We start from the raw sequence: 20,531 nt of genomic DNA, 5'->3' as shown, positions 1-20,531 counted from the left end.
CCCTCGCTTTCTTTTTCTTTTCCTTTCTTTCTTTTCAAGCGAAAAGTCACTTCACTGATGCAACTTTCCGATGCTGTTTCAGCCAAAGGTCCGTTTTTTTGCGATCAGCTGCCACTCGATATTTGGAAGCGTTGCAAGGACGAACTTCTCTGTTTGAAGTGTGCAAAGAAGTACAGCGACTGGAGGAGTTTGCGGAAACACATGAATTTTTTCTGCCAAATGGAACCACTTTATCCTTGCCCTTATTGCACGCACAGAGCTAGAATACCCACTCTACTCAAGTACCATGTGCTGCGCGAACACACAGCTTGCGCGTCAATGCAGGAGATCTATTAGCGTTTCACGATGTCCATGTTACATTTTGTTATGAATTCGAGATCGGTGTGTATCTCCTTTGTGAAAGAAAATTCAAGTGATGTGATTTGAAATCGAACGAATTTTATGAATAAATTGTTATTGTTGTTGTTGTTGACGCTGTCATGATCTGTAATAAACGTATCGTTTATGAACATTTTCGTACTTTCACGTAATGGTTAGTACGGACTCGTAAACCGTATCTCGATGTTCTCCCTTAGCGAATGCGATTAGCTATCGTCGCGTTTCACTGGTAGTCGGCGTCCACCGTTCGCCATCCATTTATTTTTCTCTGCGACTCGGTAAATTTGAAATCGGCGAGACGCCGTGCATAGATCGAAGCTTACGTGATCGTATGGCATTTTTTTTTTTTTCAGACGGGCGCGCTCTCATTTCGAAGCGTTGCAACCGCTTCAATGTTGATTGGATTTGATGAGAAAACGAAGAAGGGGCATCATTTCTAACCCGAACGCTTTTGGTTTTTAGGGGGTGGCTTGTCGGGCCAACAGTTGGACGACTCGCTGACGCCGGACCAGTCCGGCAAACCTGTCTTTGTCTGTCCGAAATGCGGCAAAGGTTACACCTGGAAGGCAAGCCTTCAGCGTCACTTGAGCACTGGTTGCGGATTACCACCGATGTTCTGCTGCAAATTGTGCGACTACAGAACCAGCAGGAAGGACATACTCTTCAGGCACATGAGACACGTGCATTCGCGACTTCCGGCTTAGCGTAATTTTACCTTTGTTCGTCGTCTTTTCCGTCGCTTCTCCGACCGATCGCGCGCTTCCAAAAGAATTCCGAAGGATCTTCTTTTCGCTAAGGCGGACGTTGAGAATTGAGAAACATCCGAATTCGAACGACCGTAAGATCATTGGGTGGAATGACTACGTCAACAATGGTACATCGATACGAAACTCTTTCCTTTTCACTCTTCTCTTTCAAGTATTTAACAAGTATATTATTTTTCAATTATTTAATAAACATGCGCACGTCGAACGATTCTACATTTTAACGTGTTTCTCTCTGTAAGCTTCGCTGCAAGTATCGTTGCAATATTAAACGAACGTTACAGCGGTCCGCAATCTTCTTCTCTTTCATAACGTTAGTGCACGTATGCTGAATTCTGGTTGTTCCTTGGCCCGTTGAGCGTAAGCTTTACATCACGAGCAGGAATTACGGTGTACGACACTTCGTTGAGAGTTTGAGAGGCGATCGAAGGATGCTCGTGGAGCGTTTTGTTCGTTGAACGAGATTTCGATGCGGCGTCGTACGAGTTCGCTCGATCCGAAGAGAACAACGACGTCGTCGAGGCATATTTGCGAACTCTGCTTCATCCATGTTCTTTTGCTTTGTTTCAGGCGTTTGGAACGTACAAGGTTACGTGACTGACTACGGCCCCGTCGATGGTCTCCAACTTCCTCCGCAATTCAATAAGTTTAAGATTTCCGCTGCGACACAGTCCCAGTTGAACAGTCACAAGAGGCACATGTGCGGTTTATGCAAGAAGGTCTTTTCCTCGAAGAACTTGTTGAGGAAGCACGTGCAATTTGGCTGCAATCTGAATCCCGGAAATTCACATTTCTCTTGTTCCTTCTGCCCGTACAAGAGCACATATAAGGCGAACATGGAAAGACACGTGCGAAATGTTCACGATACCGGCGTGTTAAGGTTTCGTTGCGATCTATGCAACTTTCGTAGCAATTATTCGTTCTGCGTGAGAAGGCATATGAAGACTTTCCATCGTACGAGTGACTCGAACGAACCGAAGCAATAGTCGTAGACCGTTCGCGGTTACTTGTTTATTTTTTTCCATCGTGGAATTCGAAAGGCCTACCGAAGTCGATTTACCAATCATAGACTATGTCGTAGCACGAAAGAAAATAAAATTACCGGCGGTTACGTGATTCGTACGCAAGATGTGCTTTGCATGTACATCGTCGTATCGGTGACTATACACGCATCGTAATATTATACATAAGCAAAAGTATTTGTAACTATAACGAAAATCAGTATAATCTCACACTCTCATATGTTACAGAGAGTTTCAGAGAGATTCACAGAGTTTCACAGAGTTTTAGATAGTTTTAGAGAGTTTTAGAGTGATTTTGTAAGGAATCAGTATTACGCCCGAAGCAAACGTGTATCATTGTTTGATTTCTTCGTTTATAGAGATCGGCGACTATGCCGTCGCGATCGTTGTCGTATCGATGAAGAGCGAATAATATGATAAGCGCGCATTATTAATCAACGCGTGCCGTTAAATCTTCGTCTTTTGCTTTACAGTTTCCGTTCGTGTTCGCTAAAGTATTTGTTCTTCGAGAAGAAGGATTTGAGTTAAACGCAATCGACAAAATTCTCGCGTGAATTGGTTTTTATTAACATTATAAGTGTTATAACATCGTTTATCGAAATAAGTAACTAATGTTCTTTGTTAACTCGTCCGTGAACACAATAAATGATTCTATAGGTTTCACCAGCGTACCATAAACATGGTCGTCCCCTTGAACGTATCAGCGTTTGCTGAAAAGCAATTACGTATGTGTATGTACGTATATACATCGATCGCAACAATGTTTGTTTTGTTTCTCGCGTTTCCTCTAATAGTGAGCTGAAAAATGTGCGATGGAATTCAAGTATATGGCGAAGGTTATTTTCAGGCTTCTTCGTATGGAGTGGGGTCGCGTCAACGTAACAGCGAGAAAGGAAATTTCTCGAATGTCAACGGATGCGTGTTATCTGTGTGTTCGATGAGAAATTGTTACGTATCATTTCGCGAGGTTCGTGGTCGATCGATCGCATTAACCAATATCTGCTGTTGTTGTTTCAGCATTGTTATGGCCTTACAAGACCATCTTTATGTTCGAGCCAGAAAACCAACTCGCTCGAAGGAACGATTGGCAACAACAGCAGCAGCAGCAACAACAACAACAACAACAACAACAACTTCGTCAAGCTGGCAATTCGGATATTCGAGAGAGGAGTTTCGTTTGCGTGGACTGCGGCAAGGCGTACGCGGTTCACAGGTCGCTCTGGAGACACCTAAAATTCGAATGCGTCAATGCCAAGCCGAAATTGGCGTGCGATGCCTGCCCCTATAAAAGTCCTCACAAGTGGTGTATAGAGAATCACAAAAAGAGACATCACAGCAACGTTTGCAATTGATAGTTTGTTCGTTCGTCTGTCTACGAAGATCGATGCACGAATTGAACGACATACCCGATGCTTGCTTGTTACGAAGAATATTTTTAAGAAAATTCTTATCGCCTCGACCACACGAATGTAACCAACTCTGACAGTTTATCTCTTCGAGTTATGGATCTTTCGTCCTATTACACGAAATAAATTTTATTCCATGTTAGACGTCGATAACGACGTTCGATTTGTGCGTGATTACACGTTAAGACTGCTAATGTTTCAAGGTAGCCCGAATACTTGCGATAAACCACTGTGTATCGTACTATTTACAAACATAGTTCTTCTTTTTTTATTTTTTACACGCGTAAATATTTATGTACAGAAATATTTCCATACGTAAGAAAGCAACTTGTACGTGCCGTTTTTCAATTTTTCTCGACTCTACGGATAGATCGAGCACGAATGATCGCGATAGATGCAACGAAACATCTACTCGTACTGCAACAAGTACTACGTATAACGGTATTTTAATTAAGTCGAAGCTTTCCGGTAGGTGGTCTCGAGTTTGCACGTGACAACGAGGCGATAACAGGCGGCCTAGGATGAGATAACAACGATCGAATAACAATGCGAAAGACGAGGGACAGCGGGTGAACATAAGCGATTGGGAAGCAATCCTTGAGTTTGATAATTGGTTGCGCATAGTGACTTGCGCTTGTCGTTTCGTAACAGTGATTGATTTATCCGAATTTTGCAATCACGCTTGCGTTCGAGCGACGGCTACTTGATTTCTGTAATAAACCGATTCCGCAGAAATGCGTTATATGTTGACGATTTCTAACCTCCGGTTTCCTAACTATGCCCACAGATTCATTCTGCCGATCGAATCGAGTCATTCGCGAAGAATAATTTGCGCGACGATCGATGCAACGACGCCCGTTACCGTTACCATTACCGTGACGAATCGCGGATTACCATCTTTCAGATTTGATAGGGGACGCGATTCGATCGAAGAAGCCGGCCCTCTTTCTTTCCTCCGTACGTCTCCGTAACTCGGCTATTACTAACTTGGTCCCTCTGCTTTCAGCCTACCGGAAGATGTACATGGGCGACCAGATTCTCGGCTATACGTGCACAATGTGCAGCAAGTTCTACAAGATGTGGAGCAACTATTTGAAGCACAAGTGCGAACCACCTCAGTTCAAGTGTCCCTTGTGTCCATTCGCTGCGTTCAAGGCCTTCATTCTACACGCCCATCAGGCCGAACAACACTTCAAGGTCACGTCACCGAACACCTGAACCTTCCGCTTCGAGCGTTTTCCGATCCGCGTCTCCCCGACGCGGTATCCGATTGCCTTAATTCGCGTCGAAGCTTCCTCGTGCCTGCCTGCTCCTCTAGCGGAAACGGTTTTCGAATCGACGACGAAACAACCGGTGTATAGCGGAACGCGCATACTTTGATTCTTACTGTTTGTTCTCGCTTCACATCACCGATTCGTATCAGAGTCACGTCCGTAATTTGCTTTTCGAGTCTTCCGCGCTTTCCACATCTTTCGCGCTTTCCCAACTACCAACCTCGATCTCGATGATTCCATTTTCATCGGACCTCTCGAACAACGCTCTACGTACATAACCACCTATAATCATTTCTTCGCGTTGCAAATTACGATCTACGATTAATCGATCGAAATCGATCGGCGGCAAGAAGTAAATAGCGGACGTGGTTACGATTCGATCAGCGCACGCACTTCGTTTTCAACAAAAAAAAACACGGACTATCTCATCGGGAATGCTAGGAACGTCGGGCAGATGTTTACGTTTGATCCTAATTCAAAGATTGCATGCGTTCGTCGGCCGATCGTAATCGCCGTTCATTTTGTTCTTTCTTCGAAAAGTGATGAAAAATGCAGTTTTGCGTGGTGTTTCCAGTTGTGCGGAAATCGTCCTGTTGATCGACTTTTACGTACTGAACCTTATCGAGAGGATTAAATCTTCTTCTTGTACATCGCTAGTCTCGACTGTGTTCCAAATACGAAAAACCTTATTTTCCATCTAATGTTGCTTCGATCGTTATATATAATATTTACATCGTTTGACTCGTTCCTCCAATACGTCTCGTATTTTTTCTCGGAAACGGCAGAAGCCACATTCCGAGGACAACCAAACACACACACACACACACACACACACACACACACACACACACACACACACACACACACACATACACACACTCTCTGTAATTTTCGCCAGCTGTTCGTTATGCAAACGCGTGACTGATTTTACACCGCTTAGACTTAAGAAAAATTAAAATTATATAATTAAGGATAAAAAGCATCGGCTCGAACTGCGTTGCTCCGCGTCGAGCACTGGATCGCACGAATGACGCCGTCGTCGCCAACTTGACACCTAATCCCCGCTACTCGTAAATGCATGTATTTTCGTAATACCAAAAATAAAGAAACAGAAGAGTATCGTAAACGATCGGAGAAACTGTATTTTTTAGGCAACTGACGCGACGACGAGAGCTTTTCTCCTCGTATCGACCTTTCTCTTTTCTTTTTTCTTTTTCTTTCTCTCTCACTCTCTCTTTCTCTTTTCTTTTAGCCCCTTTTTCCTCGACGGTCATATTAAGGGAACAGATTACGAATAGAGAGACTGGAGAGATCGTTTAACGACAGAAGCAAAGGACGACACGATTTCTGCTAGGATCCGTAATAACGAGTAATTCATTTTACGTGTTTCAGCTATCGTCTATCCTTGTGGTTCCTGCGGCAAGGCGTTCAAGTGGAAGAAAAGCTTGGTGCGCCACGAGCGAGAAGAGTGTGGGAAGAAGCCTTACCGCTGTCCTCACTGTCCTCGCGTGATGAACCTTAGGAACAGTCTTGTTCGTCATTTGCGAGTAAAGCACGGGCAAGATTGTCGCGTTAAAATGCGACGAGTGCACCGATCGAGTCTCCTGAGGGCTCAGGGTCGAAAGTTACAATGACACCGCGCCGAATGACGAGGTTGTTCGATTACCGAGATAATTTATCCGTACAGTGTTGATGGATCAATGTTTTTGACCAAACAACAATCTCCCTTCCGAGTTCTCGTTGGTCGGAGCGAACTTTGTTTTTCGATGCTCTGCAAATATTTTTCCACGAATAAGAGCGCGACGGAGCTAACATACCCTGTTATATTCATTCGTAACGATCGTTATTTATTACTCGTTCAACGAATAGAATATGTATGTTCCTTGATAAATGTAACATCTATATATATAATTACAATTATATATATATATAAAGATGATAAAAACGTAGAAACTTATGTGAACATTGATATTTAGATACGCTGTGTTATCTATGTATGTATACATTAAGTGTCGATCGTGAATGTCAATTCGTGGGATGTAGGAGAACATATCGGAATCGTACTGTTGAAAACTTGGTTCGACGATATCGTCGAAATTAACAAAAGAGTTCGAATCGAACCGAAAGAAGAAAGTGCACGAAAACGAAACGGCTCGACGAAAGAGGAAGTTAAAGCGAAGGGAGAAAGAAAGGAAGTAGTACGCTTTGCTGATGCTTTTGTGGAGCGACAGCTTATTCGTGAAAAGCGGCATTGAACGAAACGTGTTATACTCAAAGATATCTCTCTTCCTTCCTTTCAGGTTTCCACACGTGCTGCGAATGCAAGAAAACGTACAGGTCGAGAATGGCTCTAAATCGGCACGTCCGAGAGGAATGCGGCAGAGTTTTGTACACGTGTCCCTTTTGCCACAGCATCATGCCTATGAAGTTCAATCTGGTCAACCATCTGAAGAAGGAACACGGCTGTGTGGCTAGAATTTGAAGCGACCTAATCTCCGAACGGACTGGATCGTCCCTCGAGAATAAACATTTTTTCTTCCATACCGTATCTTCTTTCGTCTACAACGACAAAGCTACAACGAACTGAACGAACGTCATTCGCGATGATCGCTACTCGGTCGGATCAGCACAGCGACCGTAATGCATATACGATGTCATATATATATGAAAAATGTTACACGTTCGTCGAGCGCCACGACAGTTTTATCGATCGAATCACTAAATCCGACAACAAGAAAGAAGCGTGACATCGGTTCGACTCACTCGTTTCAACTAAAACGTTTCCGCTCAAAGTATAACGTAGTTAACGTATATATTGTGTTGGCAACTAAGTGATTGCGGATTTTATTATAACGTAGTATTGATAAAATTCGCAATCACTTAGTTGCCAACCCAATACTTGTATCGCGCAGACATACGTTTCGAGGTAAAGAGCAGTCAATAAAGTGTCATCGAAACAACCACTCGTTTCTCGTTTGATCTCGCCGACGAGGTGCGGTACAATTAATGTGAAATTATCGAGATGTGCGTGGGACCTGAACCGAATTATACGCAGCCGAATTACACTACGCTTTCCTCTTTGCCGCGGCTCCATCGTGGTCGCAGTCTTTCATCGATATAGGGTTGATCCGGTCAAAGATGCCGTCGGTTGTTAGACAGCTGCACGCACACAACACATACACGCGCGATAATGCTCTCTTCGATTCATCGATGAACGGAAAGACAGTCGTAAATGTACTTGTCGATAATGATTACGATAACAGGTATATACTCCAAGCGTTTGCTAAAAAGAACGATCGATCAACTGGTTCTTTGACTTGGACTAACCGAAGTTTGTGATTTCTTCCTTTTTTCTTGCAGATTATCTAAGTCTTACCGGGAATCGATAGCACGCGTGCAAGAATTTTGTGTACGTGTACACTATAGGTGCATATGCAGTGTCTCTATTGTCCAAATTACTAGTGTGTAGTTTGTCGGAACATGTGCAAAAAGCACGATCGAAACGGACAGTTGTTCGAGAGATGAGATCGCGATCGGACGCGCGAGTTCAGCAAATACAAATATATTCGATCACTGAAACTGCTAGATGCGAAACCGCGCAGCTACTGCAACGCGACTGAACACTTTCGCTGATTCAAAAAAACGTAGCCAGTTTAATTCGACACTATTATACCGATAAACTTCGTCATCAGATTGGATATTCGCGTTCCTGGTAATCGTTCCTCTGTGAGAGGTAATCCTTTTCACGTGCATATCTCTCGTTGTGCGTCTTTCTCTTTTTCTTGAGGAGAGAGAGAGAGAGAGAGAGAGAAAGGGAGATCGTTTGTAATATAATGTAAATTTTTCTCGATAGCATGCACACACATCTTTGTAAATAAATAGCAGAAATTAGCTGCCGAGCGAAGACGAAAAGAGAATTTTTGAATCGATCAATTAGAGGCAAATACAAATTGCCGGTACACGTTCGAGCAAGAGGCTGACATATCGTTCGAAGGATTGCGACGTTGGACACGATAACGTCGTTGCTTATAACGGAAAGACGATCGGTGTTTGTAACGAACTCGCTCGAATCTCTTGGCTCTTGGCTCTAATTCTGCCTGCATCGAGCCACTCTGCACACGAAACACACCTAATAGAACGTAATCGCAATCGCGCGAGTGGTTTGGTTTCTGTAAAGGAACGATCGACCTCAGCACCAGCCGCGAGATTTTAGAGCACGTCCATGCGTATTTTGCGGTGAAATCTGTTCGAGCGTATCACTGACGAAACGAACGCGTTTCTTTTTCAGAATGGAACACCTGTTTGGCCTGCTCGAAATCGTACAAATGGAGGAAGTCCTTGCACCGGCACGTGCGAGAGAGCCCGGAATGTTGGCCCGTTCTCCTAACATCTGGAAACGGCGAATTCATCCGACAAATTCACTACAAAATGCTTTACAATGTTAATAATTGATTCGCCTCGTATCCCATGACCCATCGATATTTGCGACAGTTGTAAAATGATTAAATGGATGCAGCCGCGCGCACCGTTCCCGCGTGGCCATTTCTCTTGTTATTTCGGATATCTTTTTATAGAAATAAATGTTGCATTATATTCTGATACAAAAGGCTACTGCGTTACGATTACATCGATACTAAGCTCTCTTTACGGACGAACAACAAGTATGCTGTGCCGTGTAGTGGCAGTTGTCAAGATGATTTTCCATTCTTTTTTCAGATTACTTCTCACGGGGATGTCTTGCTCTTTCGTATCTCTTTTCTTTTGATTATTTATGTGGATTGGAGCCAACCAATTTATTTAGCTTATCGTAGTAGGTGTGACATTTAATATTCTTTTTCGCGTTGAACGCGTCTCACATTCTTTTAACCTTTATCTCTAATCTTTATTTTTCTGTTTTAGCTGTCTCGTTATTCGCAAATTTACTCGATCACCTCCCGTAAAAAATCGAAAGTCGCGAAAGTGTTTTTCTTTCTTTAAATCTAAATGTCACCTCTCTTTCACAGCGGATATATAATCTGGCTGACTCAATGGTTTTTCACAGATTTCTGGCTACACTGTTCGACTAGGACAACGAATAAGCCACGAAGGAAGTACCCTTGTGGAAAGTGCCAGAAGGTCTATTCGAACGCCTCTTCTCTGTACCGGCACTTGAAACTCGAATGCGGCATGCTTCCACAATTCCACTGTCCCTACTGTCGCTTCAGCTCAAAACGGAAGTTCAATTTGGACTCTCACGTGGCACACAAGCATAGGAAATTGCTCAACAGCTATGTAAATAAATAAGTTAGAATCGCGTGGTGTCTATTTTCTCTGACCAGGATGTATCACGAAAAACGCGTCAATACTTCGGAGATACTACTAGAAGATAAAAAGAATTTTCGCACGTAAAAAATGTTATACAACCGATACGAATAAAAAATATTCGTATCGTTTCCTGACTATAATCGACCCTTATAATTCCAATATTATAAGAATAAAGCGCATGGATAATTACGTGTGCGTTCTTTACAACTGTCTAATTATTTATTTTGTGTATTCGTTATCCTTGCTATTAGTTTTGTACCACGTATGACAATACCGTAGCGTTCAAAGAGATTGCTAATCGTTCGTTTGATTTTACAGGTACATTGCATCGATAAGATTTTTACATTTGGAACAACGATAAGTATCGTTCCTTCTGAGATATATTCATTGAACACGGATTTATCACAGCTGCCGTTAAACTTGTCGATGCATGTTTTTGTTTCAGGAAATCGCGTAGCACATTTCGTGTAAGCGTCGCTTAGCGGTTGTAACGTCACCGAATCGTCCCAGTGGTCGAAAAAAGGTTACTTTCCAAGTGTAGACTACGTAAATGTGTAGCGATTGCTTGCATTTCAAAATTAAAACGATTCGCCTGTCTTTATCTTCTCTCCCAAGAATACTCGTACGTGTTTCAAAAGGAGATACACGTACATATACGTATACAATGTATAAACTCATTGATCACAACAAAGTACATATTTCATATTGTACATTATAATAGATATAGTTTCCAATATATATGTACGAAAGCAGATTATTTTACGATGAGCGAAGCATTCTGTTTGATTATTTTATTGTGGAGGGTTGGAAATTGGCATCTTTTCATCAATGAACGAGGTTGAGCAAGAGATGGAGAGACACGATCGAGCGCAGATCGTTACGATCAAGTAACGATCCGTATTAAGTAAATATCGAGCAAACGTAAGCTCACCGTCATCCTATATAGATTTGCTACGTAATTGCGCAAGCAAACCTGTCTCTCCGTCCTTTTTCTCTCCCTCGAAAACCTCACGCCTATTCACGTAAACACGACAAAATTTTACCACTGGGCGCACTTATTTCTCGGGGCTATTGGCTGATACGTTATGTGTTGGGTTGGTTACGGGTTTAATCTCACTGATCTCTCTTGCCGCATAACTATTCGTGCATCGAACGAGAAGAAACTCGGCATCCTTGACATCCATTTTACCACACTATCCTTCTCGTCACCTACGACCGTCCGTCATAATTTGCGTTTTTGTTTCTCGTTGATTTTCTTTTAATTTAGTCGAATAACCTTTTACCACGATCTCGCGTCTCGCTTGGCGTCGGGACCTGTTGCAGGAATGGTTGCATTGCTGTCGTTATTACGATCGGATTGCAAGCAGCAGCAGCAGCAGCAGCACCAGCAGCAACAACCACAGCAACAGCAAACCAGTAAGAGAGGTCGCCCTTCGACGTCGACCACTGCAACCACGACGAGAGGCGGTGTAGTTTTGGCGAGCAGACGCGCCAGCAACACTTGGGACAGTAACAGCTACGATAGCGGAAACGACAATGGTGGTGGTACGCGTACGTCTACCCGTGAGGTGGTATTTCCTGACTCGTTCGAGGTATTGCCGCAGCCTTGTGATCTTAGTGTTGTATATATGGGCGTTCCGCACGAGCAACAACGAAAGTTTCGGTGCCAATTTTGCGGAAAGGGTTATAGATGGAAAAGCACGATGCGTCGTCATGAAATGGTCGAATGCGGAGGCAAGCCGCCGGCTTTTCAGTGCCCTATGTGCCCTTACAAGGCCAGGCAACGTGGCAATTTGACGGTACATTACAAGCGTCACCATCAAAAAATCGAGTACGACGAAAGCGCCTAGAATCTATATCGAAGTTACGAATTTTGTTGGATTTACACGATCGTCCTAGAAATCGGAACACGTACACGTGCACTTTTCTGCTTCTCTTGTTTCGATTCGACCTATCCTTCTCGTACCTTATCGGGTTAATTTTACACTATTTCCCTTTTTTCCTTCGTTTTGTTTCTCATCTAGAGTTAATTGCATTCAGGCGTTGTAAATAGCAGACGACGAAATAGTAAAAGGAATCGTTCGATTTTCTTTTTCCCGAGTTTGTTACCTCAATACAAGGATTTATTATATTTTGATTCTATACCTGTACATAATTTCAATTTATCTATCGTTATTTAAAGTTTCTTTTTACATTTATCCTGTAAAAACCGTTTCTTAGAATTAGTTGATTGAACGACAATCAATTGTCCTTTTCGTTTCTTTCTTCTTTTTTTTCTTTTTTTTTTCTTTTTTTCGTTTCCCTGCATTTTTCATTGCCAAACGAAGGTCGAACTGGCATTTACTTTATCGTTTAAATCTCCTTTCAATTTGTTTATTATATGTATATCGAGTACTTACGAGGATCGTACTACGATCGGCGCAAACTTTAATACATTATCTACGAAATGTAAAGGAATAATTTATTCTAAAAAGGTACGACTACTCGTGGTATTTTCGGCTGTTACGATATCGTAGAGTGAAAGTAACATTGTCAAACGACATTTATCTCGCACGCAAAAGATTAGGATAGCCGCTTTCTCTCATCGACTGATCAACGTCGAAATAACATTGACGATCGTGTTACCACTTTTGAAATCTGTTATCTTGGAGTCGTGTACGTACATTTTCTTGTACTTTCATATATATACTTTAGACATTTTTGTGTTTAGATACTAAGTTAAATACTTTCATGTTAAAACGTTACAAGGTACGTAAGGTAAATGGAACTGAAGAAATAGTACACATGAAATTATATATCATTTCGATGTAATAGGGTTAAGCGATGATAGTGCCTTCGACAAAACTGAAAAAAGAAAATATATATATATATATGTATACACGTACATGTATAAGCGCATGTGCGCTCGATATGTATAAAAGTAATCTTAGGCGTAAAGCGATCGTGTATTTATCGCGAGCATTTATCTCCGGAAAATCGGTTACCTGAAAACACTTAGATTTATGATAGACGATAATAAAAGTACCAAATCTTTCGACTTTGCCCTTCGTTCGAATACAACGCGCGATAGCTTTGATACCTTTGTGCAATGTATACTTTGACTATAGCGTGTGCAACAAACGAAATGAAATCTAGTGGCAAAGTGAAAGATATAGATGACGATGAGTGGTAGGAATCATAACGTCGTACCATATTTTTTTTTTCTTTTTTTTTTCTTTTCAGATCGCTACGAATCTCTGTGAATCGTAATCGCATTTAGAATGTCTGGTTTGACAAGCAATCGTAATCGCTCAGTATCAGCGAAATACTTAATAACAATATAATAACGATGCTATAATCGTTATGATTAACGGACGTCCAATTTGATACTGCGTAAACTCGTTAGGATTAAACACGTTACGAAGAATCGCAGACGGGACAATCGACATTATAATCTTTAGGAATTATTATACTTTTTAGACGAATTTACCAATGCGGAGAAACTTGCTCCTCTTAATCTTAATTCAGCGGAAGGATCGACTAAATTTGCTCAAGCGAACAAAAGGGTCGATCTCTGCGCTATTCTTTCTACGAATTACCCACGCGGTTTGTGACTTTCATTTAGGCGGAAAAACGCTTTCGTCGGAAGATGTAAACTACTCGAACATTCCTCACTCGAACATTCCTTCGTTTTGTCGAGATCGACTCGTTTGTCCTTCTACGTACAAGTATATATTCCTAGCCTTATAAGTAGTAACGTTTTCCCATTTTTATATAAACATTCGTACATGCGTATGGTAGAAAGAGGCAGAGGCGGAGAACATATACATACATCTGCAAAGAATGGGAAAAGAAAAGGATTCGTTGGGAGAATTTTTCTAAACGAAGTCCAGTATTTTTGATATCAGTATTTACGGATGCTCGCATCGACCTGCTTGGCGAATTAACCTAGGATATACTCGTTCTACCCAATTTCCCCTTGTACTTTCCGTTGTTAAGTTCGGGGCGACTTTGCGTTTGGCGTGCTTTATACGGGGACCAATCGACCAACCAACCGCGACTAATTCCGCAATGTATCCGACTTTTATTATCGCTGGACATTTCAAGGAGACGGGTACCTTCCGCATGTTACTCGTGTCTTTGATGTTCCTTGTTTCAATTCTGTTACAGATGAACAATGCATTAACGAGGAAAGAATGCAAGTCGTCTCTCTCGAATACTCGTTCCGATATTTAGCACTTTAAACTCTCTTTTTGGAAAGATTTATCTGTCGGATTACGAATATCTATTACGATTATCTGCAGTTAATTTTATTATTAACATTATTATTATTATTATTATTATTATTATTATTATTATTATTATTATTAATTATTATTATTAATAATAAAAAAATAATCTTTGTTGCGGGTTATTTTCTAAAGAGCGTAAGTGTTATTCTACTCTCCTATACCTCCATGTTTTAGCGTTTTTTTACGTTAACGATTAGCAAGCGAAACGAAAATTCAACCGTCCTCCGGTCTATGACGGAAGAAAATATTTCGGTGACGAAGCACCGAATCTGCTGCTGTCGAGAAAATAATTTTCCAACAGACATTCGGCTAACCAAGGATTTCTGTTTTCAGCGTGTTGGTACCGGCTACCCATCGGTTTCGAGACGTATCCTTGCGACACCTGCGGCAGACAGTACAGGAGGGTGATATCGTTGCAGCGGCACAAGAGACTCGAGTGCGGAAAGGAGGCTCAGTTCGAGTGTGTAATATGCCACGCGAAATTCAAGCACAAACACAGTTTATTGAGACACTATAACGTTCACGTGGCGGACGTGAAGAAATCGAGCAACTTTGAACGCGAAGAGAGGTCGGCTTGACAGGCGAAACTGGAGAACCGGATGCGTGAAAAGAGAAGTTACGGCCGTTAACGGTTTCCACGCCTATTCTTTCATTCGTTATCATCGATCACGAGCTTACGTTTTAAAACGTATTAACTGCTCTCGAATTGCCAATTCGAAATTTCACATTTCCGAGGATTTTTGTTCGTTTTATTGGTTTCCATTTTAATCGAAACTGTATGAACATCGAATATCGTTACTAGTATTTGAAGAATATCGAATAATACATGAACGATGGTTGCAATTACTTTCGATCAAAGGTTACAATTCAACGCTATAACAAAGATGAAGAAAGAATATGACGATGAATGTGTTTGCATGATTCATAATTGCCAAGGAAGCGGAAAGTTTCGTTTGTATTATATTATTGTCGTTAACAACGTCGTCGATAAATGTTATGGGATAGAGCTTATTTTATGTTTGTTCTTTCATAGATATGAATTTTAAGACGCATTGAAATTTGCAAGAATTTGCTCTGTTTCGGTTATTCATTTGCGGAATTTGATCATTTCCTTAAAATGAATAAAAATTACATTTTTCAACGTGTTTCTTATTTGTTACACAACACGTTATATATTTTGTTTGTTTTTATTTCTAATTCGCTAGCCAACAACTTGCAATCAACACCGTTTCTGTCGCAACTTCCTTGTGTAAGTTTCATTTGGTTGTTTCCTAGGCGAAGGTGTTATTCTGTTTTTTGTATCGAAAGTTCATGATATCAACGATCAGTCGGAACATTATTTACATCGTTTCTTTCCGTTTCAGGTTATTGGCTGCAACTTTATCCAAAGAATGAAAATACGATCGAGGTACAGCAACCGGTACTAGCAACCAATTCAAGAAATCGAGGCATCTTCCAATCCAGTCGAATGACACGCGGACAGTTAACGTACAAATGTACAAATTGCAATCGTTCCTACATGAGAATGTCTTGCTTGAAGCGGCATTTACGAGTTGAGTGTGGTCAAGCGCCGAAATATCAGTGTAGAATATGCCATGGTTGGTTCAAATACAAGTATAACTTGGCGGCACATTGGAAACTGCACGTCGAGGAGCCGAAACATCATTGCGACCTATGCCCAAAAAAGTTTTACAGACGAGACAGATTGCTGGAACATCAAAAGAGGTTGCATAATATTCTTCCAACGTTATGAGATTCTCATTGGATTTACATGCGTTAACGAAACAGTCTTGCAACGTTTCAACTTTATATGCTGCCTTTCGAAAGATGCCAACGACGCTCTTACGTTTTATTTCACGTTGTATCGCAGTTTAATCGATCGTTGTGTTTGATCTATCATCGAGAAACAGTGTGTAATAATTTGACCAGGAGAAACAAAAAAAGAAGCGGAAAGAAAGAAAAGGGCAAGAAAAGACGTAGAAACAATATCCACGTGCTTCGTAATCGGTACAAGTCGGTTATTACGAATGCCATCCAGTTTGAACAGAAAATTCCGACGAATCGCTGATCGTTAATTGGCCATTTTCTTCTATTAGATATTTGCGCTGCCTTATTCTTACGAGATTAGGCGAGTTTAATACAAAAAAGATTTTAACAACAAACACCTATTTACATATGCAGCTCTTACGTATGCCCCTGAATCTCACCAAAGAATCGAATATAAGTTTGCAAGCTCGTGAGTTAAATTTCTTCTCTTATAGTACTTGCACGCGGATAAAGCTTGTAGAAACGTATGCTGGAAAACGCAAGGTACAAAATCGTTCCAGATTTAATTTTGTTACAAATCAGTGTATCGTTATTGTTGTTGTTGTTGTTGTTACTCTTGAAGTCTTGTAGGAAAGACGATAAAATTGAAGTGTTATAGTTGCTCTTTCCTACAACAGTGCAATGTACGCTTCAAATAAATGACAATATATACGAATCATGCTTTCTTTAATAATTTAACTTTTCATCATTTTCTCTCGATGTATCGTTTGTTCCTCTTTTCTTCGTCGTATAGGTGTGGATATATTTTGTAATGAAATAATATATGGATATGTACGTATTGTCTTCGTTCAGGAATAAACATTGAACAGTGGTTCGATCGTGTGCGGTACAGTATATATCGTTTTGATGAACGAATCAATCATGTAGATCACTAGTAGCTAATACGAACCGAGAGAGGAATAGTAGTATATCCATATTTGATTTTTCAGGTGGCGCGGTTCGCTGGAAACTCGCAGTGGTCCAAGTGACGCCGTACCAGTGTCCAAAATGCTTCAAATATTTTAAATCGTCGAAATCTTGCTGCAATCATCGAAGCACGTGCGGCACAGACAAGAAATTTCGTTGCGGCTTTTGTGATTATCGGTCTCATCAAAAGGGAAACGTTCTTCGACATCTTGCCACGCAGCATCCTGAAGCGGGTCAGAAGAAACGAGTCAACTGCGTTCTAAAAACCAACGATTGTGAGAAGATTGCTTTATCGTCGAATGTAAAGTACAAGTAAACGTCTGCAAGTAGCGGAAAGAGTGTGTGTATCGAAAATTGCAACGTAATTCCACGATCTCTTCGATTTCGTCTTCGTCATCGAATTTGTGTAAACTATTGTATCGTATGCTTGGCATGCCCTTCAAACGATGTAAAGTTGAAGAGTGATGAAAAAGTGTGGACAAAAGTAGTGTTGTATTTATTGTAACTAATCCTAAGAAGGTCATTACTCCGTCTGTTTCGTGCTGTATTCGTACGTCCGTTGTGCGATTTATTTCTCCATTAGACGTAGATAATCGAGAATTGGATTGTTTACCGACTCTCCAGAGAAGTACGTTCTCCTATTCTATTTGTTTGCGAACGATCGTTTGCTAAAAAGTAATCCGACGTGGTACAACGTGACATCGATTGTGTGCATTCGATCGGTGGCAACGCAAGCTAACGCGCGTAAAGTTACGCAAAGAGAATAAAAGTTTCCTTCGTACTTGATGAACATTGCACGTTATATACGTATATTACGCAAGGAAGGCTACGTTTCGTCAGGTTACAAGCTGGCTTGTTGAGACTAAGCCGATCGAAACGCAGCGATTATCAGGTTGCTTCGAACACAGTATGTATTGTACTAAATGTGTGCTCGGTTACAGTGGTGCAGAGACGTGGCGCGAAACACAGGACAGATCTAAAGTTCTTTTTTTCTTTTCCCGATTCCAGATGACACGAACGGGAGCAAAACTATCGAGGAGAACGCCGACCTGCCCGTTCAAGCATGGAAGATCCAGGAACAGGGGCTACCATTCGCCGAGTTGAAGATACCAAAGGCCTACAATTACGTTGGCAAGAAGCCACCAGGACAATTTGGCTGTAGTAGATGCGGAAGATCGTACATGAGGAAGGATTCGTTACAACGGCACGTTCATTGGGAATGCGGCAAGGAACCTCAGTTTCAATGTCCGTTCTGTCCTCAGCGATGTAAACGGAAGGCTCACTGGTTGCGACATATTCGCCGACAGCACCTGGACAAAATTGGAGACATGGAGGCCTATTTGCTAGCTTACTCGCCGAAGCTCGAAATCGACTAAATGGGCAAACGTTTCGATTTCCATTTGTCGAGAACTCGAACGATCAACATTCGAATTTTGCTCTATGCTATAATTGTCCAAAATTCGTTGCGATCGATCTCTCATGTCTGCCATTTACTTTTTCCCTCCTACTTGGTGCCAGCTTTCGGAAAAATTATTATCAATTTAAAATATAAATTTCTCCCGTAAAGCTTGGTAACATTCGCGTTGTGCGTATTTGCTTTTTTTTCCTTTTTTTTTCTTTTTTTTTTGTACCAAAATATGACGAGCAATGAAACGAAAACGAATCGCGAAAGCAGCTTCTAGGGATGTTCGATAAAATTCAAGAATTGATTTTAGTGGAATTTAGTTTGCTTCTCGAAAATTGAAATTAAGACAAAAAAGTATCGACATTTTGAACTGTGTTTTAACGATAAATTTTATCGATAAATCTTTTTTTATCTTTTTTTACACTATCCTGATGCATATATATGTATTATTCATATATATTTATTTATTTAACGAGAAAGGTTGTACCAATGAAATATACGTCTCAGGTTGGTAAAATAAGCAAAATTAGCTTTACTCTTAAAACAAAAGTAAAGCAAAGATGAAAAAAAAAAAAATGTCGTACTTTATTCTTAAAAGTGTGCATCGAACAATCGTAATCTTGAGTCTTGTATTTCGAGCTTAAGACACCGACTGATATTTATTAGAGATATGTACATCGGATTTATGTGTGGTTAACATTTTTATATTTTTAATACGTTTTGCGATATTCTTTTCCTCTCTTTCTGTTCTTTTTTCTTTCTCCTTTCTTTTTTTTTTCTTTTTGTAAAACCGAGATATTTATGCTTTTCATAGAAATAGTTTGTCGATCGCATCATGTACTCGATCTCCAGTGCCTTATCGATGCGCGTAGATGTAATCGTAATGGCTCACCACGACAATAACTACGAGTTTCTAAATCTCACGAGCAGAAAGAAAGTACACGAAAAAGAATTAGTCTTAAATATTAGATCTTAAAAACAATACGAGTAAGAGTATTTTCTATGGACGTGGTAGGAACATAAATGGGTTCGTAAGCGAACTTTTGTTAAGACTGATATTTAAGCGCGACAATCACGAGTCGCAGTGTTGCATTATGATCTTGCGACCTAGTATTAACGTTTTAAGCGAGCCCTATCGTATTTCGTACGTTTGATTAAATAAATGTGTTAGAAGACGAAAAGTACCAGAACGTTCTCCAAACATCTACCTTGTCATTACACGCGCTGAGTTTACATTTTTTTTTTTCCTCCGTACTTCTCACGATCGAATGCAGCCACAAAATTTTTCTTTTCGTACAGCAATTAACCGTTCGTACCTGTTTCAGCTTGACGGATCAACGATTTTACCGCTCCGATCCATTGCGATATATACCTGATTTCCCATAATTTTTTTTTTTTCCCCCAGCGAAAGGAGTATTTCTCACCCATGTTTGCCAGACTCTACTTTCCTTTTCGCATTGTGCTCATCTCTCTCTCTCTCTCTCTCTCTCTCTCTCTCTCTCTCTCTCTCTCTCGTTTTTCCTATCTCTTGCCCTCTCTTTTTTTCTATCCCCCTTTCTCTCTCTCTCTCTCCCTCTCTTTCGCTGTTTCTATATCTTATTCTTTCACCGGTTCTCCTTGTATCTCTCTGAACCCTGTTTTAAATACAGAAATACTTGTACATTGTTGTAGAAAGCGACGATCGCATCGATGTACCGACGTATCCAATTATGGGAAATAGAGTCGGAAATGGTTAGAAACGTGGAAGAAAGGGAAAGAAAGAAAGGGAAAAATACGAAAGTGTGTTTCGACTGTATTTGGCCCACGGTTCGTCGTACGACCATCACATCGTTGCGATCCTTCCCGTCATAATCAGACGCGTTTCTCGCAATTGCATTTCTCTCTTGAATTTTTGATTTCTTTTTCTTCTTGTCGATATTAGGGGAGTAGCATGTGCACTAACTCTTCTCGAAACTTGTACATAGAAACACGTCT

General features: G+C 40.9%; 2 protein-coding genes across 6 annotated transcripts; both read left to right on the top strand.

Annotated features, from left to right (window-relative positions):
• Positions 1 to 2,126: 2,126 nt before the first annotated feature.
• LOC139987424 (uncharacterized) lies at positions 2,127 to 5,970 on the top strand. The gene is made up of 2 exons (XM_072003684.1): positions 2,127 to 3,111; positions 3,182 to 5,970. The coding sequence occupies exons 1-2, from the start codon at positions 2,970 to 2,972 to the stop codon at positions 3,514 to 3,516; spliced, it is 477 nt and encodes a 158-aa protein (XP_071859785.1). The 5' UTR covers positions 2,127 to 2,969; the 3' UTR covers positions 3,517 to 5,970.
• A 505-nt stretch (positions 5,971 to 6,475) lies between these two features.
• Positions 6,476 to 14,888, top strand: LOC139987423 (uncharacterized). Of its 5 annotated transcripts, XM_072003682.1 has the most exons (3): positions 6,476 to 8,107; positions 8,205 to 8,253; positions 9,133 to 12,830. In XM_072003682.1, the coding sequence occupies exon 3, from the start codon at positions 11,474 to 11,476 to the stop codon at positions 11,996 to 11,998; it is 525 nt and encodes a 174-aa protein (XP_071859783.1). In that variant the 5' UTR covers positions 6,476 to 8,107; positions 8,205 to 8,253; positions 9,133 to 11,473; the 3' UTR covers positions 11,999 to 12,830. The 5 variants fall into 5 exon arrangements, with proteins under 5 accessions (XP_071859783.1, XP_073967827.1, XP_071859784.1 ...); XM_074111726.1 differs by adding an exon at positions 14,753 to 14,888 and having other exon boundaries at positions 6,476 to 11,740; XM_072003683.1 differs by adding an exon at positions 13,371 to 14,472 and having other exon boundaries at positions 6,476 to 11,740.
• The last annotated feature ends 5,643 nt before the right edge of the window (positions 14,889 to 20,531 follow it).

Source organism: Bombus fervidus, chromosome 5, assembly GCF_041682495.2.
Source record: "Bombus fervidus isolate BK054 chromosome 5, iyBomFerv1, whole genome shotgun sequence".
Lineage (NCBI taxonomy): Eukaryota > Metazoa > Arthropoda > Insecta > Hymenoptera > Apidae > Bombus > Bombus fervidus.
This window is presented reverse-complemented; position numbering and strand designations above follow the sequence as displayed.